The following is an 8263-nucleotide window of genomic DNA, read 5'->3' on the forward strand; positions in this document are numbered from 1 at the left end:
TAATATCTCTAGCATTTTTGTAAGCCTCATGTCACTAATCATATCCATTACAGCATCAGTTTGTACTAAGTTTTTTTGTAACTTTATCATTTTCTCCAAAAAAAAAAAATCATAACAAAAAGTAAAAAGAATGGATTTAAAAAAAAATTATTATATAAAATGCTAGTTAAATATTATTTAAGTGATAATATAAAGACCTCACTTGAAGACTCTGCCTTAGGCCTCCGAAATATTTGGGCCGGCCCTGAGCATAACCCTTCAAACCTAGCAAGCATGGTCAAAATATTTCACACCCAAACAACGTTTGGAGCAACAGAATTTATACCCTTGCCCTATCCTTCTCGATCAAGTAATAAACACGCCTACTGCTTCTGTTCTCTTTTCCATAAAGAAAGAATTTTACCTTTTTAAGGGCGTGTAAACATAACCGTTTAAATTAAATAGGAGCATAAATTTATTGGGGTTTTTGTGAGGAGAATCTAATGAGCAAAAAGGGACACATAATAGTAGTAGGTCGTTTTTGACTTTCTGTGTTACAAACCATGCATTTTTTTTCTTTGGGAACCAAATTAATCATTCTAATGATTACAAATAGGATATCTACAACAATTAAGATTCGTTTCTCAAAAAAAGAAAAAAAAAAGTTTCTCAAAAAAAATTAAGATTCAATATTTATTTCTTTTAAAAAAGATTTAATATTTATTATGACCGCAAAGTTTTCAAGACAAGGTACATAGGTAATTCTTATTTATCTCATAAAAGCAACACACGTACAGAACAAGAAAATAGAAAATAACATTAACACAAATCACCAAACATAATTTGCATGCAAATTCAGCTTGCATGGCTTATTAGGCAAACGGGTTATCTCCAAGGAGCTACGTGATCTAGGAACCAACACGTAGTCTTTCAAAGTCGAACATTCTTCAAGCATGATTTTACATCAATTTCGTGGTACTGATTTGCTTCCAATAACTCTTTATAAGTCTTCACAAGGTATGCTGGGGGGTGATGCTCGTCTACACACTCTGGCAGAGGGCTCACCATAGTATCCAATGATGGTCCAATAAACAGTGGTAAGCTTATCCTCCTTACATTGTTGTTTAGCACCACTCGATGGAAGACACTCTTATACTTCCCATTAGTTAGAATCTGTCATAAGTTCATAACATATATAATATGGGATATTGGGATCAACAATATATATATAGGTAAAAAGGTTAACAATAATTTTTGTGCAATAGTAAAAATAGCAAAATGTCCAATTTAGAAACGCAACAAAATATTTTAGCTAAGGATTGTTTATTTTGTGAGTTTTTATAAATTGAAAATGCGATTTTAAGTCACGTTTTTAGTTTTAAAAACATAAGTTTGTCTAACGTATTATGTATAATAACTATTACCCTTTTTAGTTTTACTAACTGTAAAAGGTAGAAATGAGGTAAATAAGAAAATGAGACACGGTTTTGCATGGAGAAGAGGGTAATTGTGAACTTAATTGTACCTCAATTTGGTCAGCAATGCTGACAACAATCGAATTAGGTTGAGGATTTGCATTAATCCATTTCCCATGATGCTCAAGCTGAAGACCATTACTTAAACCTGGTAGGAGAAGGATTAGGAGCCCAGGGTCATAATGAGGAGCCTGACCTAATTGATTTTCAGAATACGGATGGAGTGGATAATCATTTGGTGTAATAAAGTCGCAGCCTGATTCTAGCTTCATTCTCTTCTCTATGTAGCATTCTTCAAACCCCAAGGTTGTTGATATCCCTCTAAGTAATTGGATTCCCACTTCTCTCAATCTTTTGACACACTCATGTAAGACCTCACTGTAGGCAAGAAGAAAAAGACTTCACGGGTTAATGAGTCATTGATAATGAAAGCAATCATGTAATTGAATCATGTGTACTTAGTTATTGATCATATATATGTGATTCAAGACAGAAGAAAAAGAAATGAAAAATAAAAAAACACAATCACAGATGATTGAATCAAGCATGTACATAATCTAGATTACAGTCAAAGTGCCTCATTATTTTGTGTCTAGAAATATTGTTTTCTTTCGTTTAAACAACAAAATTTTCATCTAAATCTGTTTTGGATGAACCTCCTCCAACTAATCATGTGACTATTTAGGTAATTCTCAATATATATCTTAACAATCATATTGTTTTAATCTTCATGTGGTGAAATTGAATTTTTCTCCAAAATAGTTTGGAGAAAATTTTTGTCCATATTAGTGCTTTATTCTATGTTATTAGTTTTCGTATTCCTATTATGTGGGATGTAAATGATTTTTCCTAATTTATATGTAGCTACAATCACGCAGTAATTCTTTCTTCCGATCTTATTAATACATATGCATGGAAATATATATATATATATATCTTACATTTTACATTTTTGCACTTGAATCTAATTAATTCACTTATTAGACAACAAATTAATATATTTGTTGTTCTTAATCTTCTTATTAATATCATTACTCTCTCTCTCTCTCTCTCTCTCTCTCTCTCTCTCTCTCTCTCAAAATGGTTAGGTCTAATTGGGTGTAATTTTAAAAAATACGCATGAACATTTTTATTAATTCAATTTTTTATATTAAAAGTTGGAACAATTCACTAAAGAGATTTTGCACTAAAGCTTGGAATTAGTAGGTTTAAAGCTAGTTTTCAGCTTTAAAGGGAGAGGGGAGTGGAGAGAGGGAAAAAATGCTATTTAACAAAATGAAAATAAAATGGGTGGTAAATTTTTCAAATGCGATATTAAGCACATCTTAGTTGATAATTACAAAATACCTTGAAATTGTTACACCTGTTTGGTAAACAAATCAATAAAAGAAATATTTTTTATATAAAAAATTGCTTACAAAAAAATAAGAGAAGGGGATTTGAACTCCAAGTTTTCTTCATGAAGAGAATCAGGTAAAGCTATTAAGTTGTAAACTTTAGATAATATATAAATTTAAATATTTTATTTTTTAAATATTTTCTTATTCTAGAATATGAACGATTCAAGTAATGACCAATATATTTTATTATTATTTTTTAAAAAAAAAGATATATGAGCATTTTTTAAATTTCAAAATTTTTATGAAAAAGTTGAATAAGTCTTAATAGAATTTCAAGCAAAAGCATTAAAATTTGTGCTTTTAGAATTGGTCCCCAGACAAGGACGGAACTTTTAAGGGACAAACGAAGGCCATGATCCCTTTTTTTAATAATAACTAGTTTGGATTGCACGTGCAAGGCACGTGTTGCCATTTTAGTAAGAAAAATTAAGATATAATTTTCTTTGGAAGAATTATAAAGTTATGTATTTAAATTTAGAATAGTTATTTAATATATAAATATCTATTTACTATAACAATTTCTTAGAACCTATTTGCTAAATGTAATATCTACTTACTAAAAAAATTCTACTAAGAATGATAATAAATGTCATTATCTTCTAACAATAAATAACTAAGTCTTGATAAAACATTGTCACAATATATAGATTTTCACAATGAATGATAATATCTACTACAATTGAAACTCTTAATCAAATGAAATACATGCAATCGTCTACAATGAAGATTTTGTTATCCATACTTTTTTCTTTATTATCGTATTTTATGAGCATAACTACTATGATGTTTAATTTACTTAATTTTTAATATGGAAACCCCTTTTAAGCAAGAAAATAAATTTAAAAATAACAAGATAACAAAAGACATATGCCATCAAAGTTTCTATTAGATAAAATTATAAGTGTAGACAATTTAAACTTAATAAATTAGTGTTTTCTAGATATATAACAAATAGAACATATCATATATCACCTTTCTCACTTTCTAGACATGACTACCACATAAAATTCAAAATACACGAATAAAACTTTTAGGATATTAAAATTTAGTGGGGTGTATTTTATACATTGCACAATTGAATATTCTAGAAATCATAAAATTTCGTTAGGATTTATCTAAGAGTGTAATAGGAGGGGCATATCCTCCTTTACAAAATATAAAGGAGGAAAATTTTCAACTTTAGTTTAGGGAATGAATGAAACTACCCCAAACATAAATGGTAAAAGTGTTTTTTTTACCTCTTTTTTGTCTGTAAAACTGTGTGTGCGCGATTGTGTGTTTTTAAATATTAAACAATGTGTTAAAAAAAAAAAATGCAGCCCAAGAAAACTGTGTATAAAACAATAAATTTTGGTTCAACAAATTGACTAATCCCAAAAAAAAAAAAAAAAGTCTAGCAATACAACAAAATTTCACGATATTTTTACAATACTTTTATTTTTAGTTATGATGGATCCTATTCTAATATTTTATTATTTTATTTTAGAGTTATGCTATGTTCATAACATTTTTACAATAGATCTTAGGTGGTAAATTGTTATTAGTTATAAACTGTGCATTAAAAAAACAAACAAGACAATTGAAGAAAATTGTGCTTGAAACAATGAATTTTGGCTCAAAAGATTTTACTAAACCAAAAAAGAAGCCTAGAAACACAACAAAATATCACAACATTTTCACAATATCTTTTTTTCCAGCTATGGTAGGTCTCGGTCTGGTATTTTATTTTTTTACGTCCACAATATTTTCAAAACAAATCTTAAGTGACAAATTGCTATTGGTTTTAAATTGGAACCATCACTTTAAATTGTGTATTAAAAACAAAAATAAAAAGACAGCACAAGAAAATTATGCATGAAATAATGAATTTTGACTCGCCCAATTTAACTAAAATAAAAAAGAATTCTAGGAACACAAAAAAAAAAATCATAATATTTGATATTTTATTATTTTATTTTAGAAAAATGTTACCTCCATAACATTTTTACAACAATTTTTTGTTGAAAAAATGTTACTGGTTTTAAACTGTGTCCATTACTGATATCATTTTTTTATCAATCAATAATATCTTGCCACTTAGGAATTATTGTAAAAATGTTGTGAACTTTGTATTTCTTTTTATTTTATTTTGATCTATAAGGAACTGAATTCTCAGCAATTATGAAAATATTGTGACAACAACAAGATATTATAACATTTTCACAATACATATATTTTCAATTGTAGTTGGTCCCAATCTCTTATTTTATTATTTTATTGTAAAAATATTGTATTATTGAGAAAATATTGTAAGAATATTTTGAGTCAATACAAAAATATTGTGTTGGCACATATAAATATTTAAGAAAAAAAAAAAAAAAAAAACAAAAAGAGCATAAACCATAAGACTGGCATACTGTTGAAAAAAAAAATTAAAAAATAACCAACTCAAGCAAAACAGTCAGTTTTACCTCACTAAGTTGAATAAACCAAAGACTACTATAGATGGAGTCATTGGCTCTTTTTATATAGTTAGTAGATATATATTGAATCTTTTTACATTATATATATGGTTATAAATTATAATTTAAAGTTAAGTTTTCAAAATTTAAATCTAATTCCTTCTAAAAAATTAAGTTGGTCTTAAGTGATTAAAAAAAATGAAAGTTGGCAACTCACCCCATCTATAGCCGCTTCTTTTAAAATAAATAAATAAATACTTCAACTCAAGTTATGCTACCAAATTGAATGAATCAAACACCTCAAAAAGTATGGCCAACTTGCGCTCAATCCACCAGTACCTCAATGTTACCATTGCTACCTACAGTATCAATTGGGACAAAGTCTCTCTCTCTCTCTCTCTCAAAAAGGAAAAATACTGATCTTATTAAAATTCTGAGACTATAAAATACTTTGGGATTAGAATGTTAAAAGTGTTCTTTTTTTCCCCCAGTTAATTTACTAATTTAAGTTTTTTTTTTTTTTTTTTTGTGATAGGATATACTAATTTAAGTTATAAAAATATAATGTTAAAAGTAAATAAAATATAGGCTAATTATATCTATATGTTTGCTTGCTTATACAACTAAGATAATGGAGAACAAATCTGATAAATCATCTCTTTCTCTCTAATACTGAGTAATTTCAATAAAGTTGAATTGAAATTTGAAAGTGCTATTTTTTGTCAAAACTTTTGGTTTTTATATGTTCTTAGAAATTTATTTATCATTGCTAGCTACCATCATCAATTCTTCAAAAAACATTTCTCAAACCTTTTTATTTATTTATGGCAATATTATTTTGTTTGTGTAGAAGAATATAGGGTAGACTCTAAACTCTGAAGTCAAGGTAAATTACTCTGCAATCATCTTCACTCCTTGCTAAACGAAACACTGAACTAGTGTTTTTAGCTGAATATTGCTTAATGCTTTCTGTCTCTTTTTTTCTTTTTTCGAAGTAAAGACAAAGAAAGAGAAACATGGAAGAGGAAAGCGGAGTGTGGTTTAAGAAGATTACGTTAAACCCGTAGGTTTGGTAGGGCAATGAAAGGTAGGATGTACGGCCATCTTGATGAACTCTGAGCTGACTAAGTCATTGTCCCGTTTGCCCCAGCGGATCCTATCCATTGGATCATTTGACTCATACTCTTTCTTCTCCTCCTCATTCAGATCAAAGAATTTGGCTAATGCTTCGTACGCTACTTATCAAGCTATCCGACATTCCATGATTAATCACCTGCCCAAATATCAAGTTGACTAGTCATGCTCATGCAAAAAAAGAACGTGAAGTAATAATATTGGAGCTTTGTCGATCCCATCTATAAAGATAATATAATAAACTGTTATGAAGTCTAGATCTACAAGAAGTTAACCTACACAATATTCATCACATAAGGTTGACATATTACAGAAAAAGGTAATGCAAATTTATGTGATAATAAATGTAATTAGTATTACTTCAATTAGATGATAACTTTGTGTTTTGATTTTTTTTTCTTTTTTTGTAATCGGTGATATATTAGTTTATAAGATTTAAGTAATAGAATTTGTAATATTCTTAATATCACTTAAATAGAAATGATGTTACTCTAATGATAAACTTAAATGAACTTTAATCATGTTTGTCCAACAACAATTATTAAAAAAATTATGAAAAATATTGTATCCCTAATCTTACACGTTTATTTTTCATACCATAAAAGAACCGTACTCTAGGCACGCATTTTGGAGGTCTTGCATGGTTTTAGACCGTTGATTATGGTCATCAGATGTGAGCATTGAGTAGTCTATGATGGGAATGGGATCATCTACTCCTGAGAATGAGCCATCAGCGTTTATGGAGGAGCCATTTGAGTCAACCTGTGGTGTGTAATATGGATGAATTTTTGTCTGATTGACTGCTGCATTTGTTTCGGCCATTGAGAGAGTGAGTGTTGGCGCAAATAGGCTTTAAAAGTATAGAACTAGGTGAGATAGTGTAAAAATAGAGCCGTATGAGACACAATTTATAGGCACTTATCATGCTCAGCAGCTTTGTAATTCATGAATTTTGAGTTCAAAACTTCTTATCCACATTTTGGGGCAGATTCATCACCGATTTTAGCAATAGTACTTTGTCTTAAAATATTTTGCATATGTTATAGGTCGTGTTTCACATTCAAATTGTGAAGAAAACTTATAACGTGGAAATCTTTAAAGTTTTCTTGTGTGAAGAAAACGTATAATTATACGTTTTATAGCTAGAAACTAAAATTCAAAAGCTCCCACGTGAAGAAAATGTATAATTAGACGTTTTCTTCACGTGGGAGCTTTTGAATTTTAGTAAGGAAAGAGTTTCTTTCCTGGACGTTTCTCCTTCCATGCATTCAATATTTTCTACTGGTAGGTTATGGGGTTTAAGGCATTGTCCTTCTTTTGTCTCCTTTGTGTAGTATAGGCTTGTCCTTTATGTTTTCTTTTTTTTGATACAGTCCTTTATGTTTTCTATATTCCAACAATTACTGTTTGAAAGTTTAGAGGGAGATGAGAATAGAGGAGAATGGTTATCTTCCACTTTGTTTGGATATTTTTAAAATTAGTAAGGAGGAAGGGAGTAATTAGCTCATTCCTCTTGTTTGGATGTTTTAAAAATTATGAGGGAGAAGAGAGGAAATAATTTAAATAGACAAATTTATCCCTATTTGAAAATGGACTTGCAACATTGGTCTATGATTAATTTGTTAGATTAAATAATTATGACTATAGAATGCAATATATTTTTTGATAATTTTTTTTTCTAATGTGAATTAAATAATCAACATTGGTCTATGAAATATTTTTTTTGCTTTTTTATTATACTAAAAAAAACCATCCTTAATTGATAATAATTAAAATAAGAAAAAAATGTTTGGTTTGTTTGTTTACTAAAAAAATCAACAAAATATTGAATTTT

At 28.6% G+C, this 8263-nt stretch overlaps 1 protein-coding gene across 1 annotated transcript; it reads right to left on the reverse strand.

The window, feature by feature from the left end:
* Positions 1-717: 717 nt before the first annotated feature.
* LOC115960250 (2'-deoxymugineic-acid 2'-dioxygenase-like) lies at positions 718-7293 on the reverse strand. Its single transcript, XM_031079047.1, has 4 exons — positions 7027-7293; positions 6350-6568; positions 1505-1832; positions 718-1152 (listed from the first exon to the last, which is right to left on the reverse strand). Exons 2-4 carry the CDS (start codon positions 6457-6459, stop codon positions 910-912), a joined length of 681 nt encoding a protein of 226 aa, XP_030934907.1. The 5' UTR covers positions 6460-6568; positions 7027-7293; the 3' UTR covers positions 718-909.
* Positions 7294-8263: the final 970 nt, after the last annotated feature.

Source organism: Quercus lobata, chromosome 9 (genome assembly GCF_001633185.2).
Source record: "Quercus lobata isolate SW786 chromosome 9, ValleyOak3.0 Primary Assembly, whole genome shotgun sequence".
NCBI classification, from domain to species: domain Eukaryota; kingdom Viridiplantae; phylum Streptophyta; class Magnoliopsida; order Fagales; family Fagaceae; genus Quercus; species Quercus lobata.

What these genes read in the sequence shown, in the direction of transcription:
- LOC115960250 (XM_031079047.1), bottom strand. Translation starts at nt 6,459, where the DNA reads ATGGATAGGATCCGCTGGGGCAAACGGGACAATGACTTAGTCAGCTCA. An exon ending in ACCAAACCTACGGGTTTAAC is followed by an intron (nt 1,833 to 6,349) that starts GTAATCTTCTTA and finishes TCTTGCCTACAG; the next exon opens with TGAGGTCTTACATGAGTGTG. An exon ending in GCATTGCTGACCAAATTGAG is followed by an intron (nt 1,153 to 1,504) that starts GTACAATTAAGT and finishes AACTTATGACAG; the next exon opens with ATTCTAACTAATGGGAAGTA.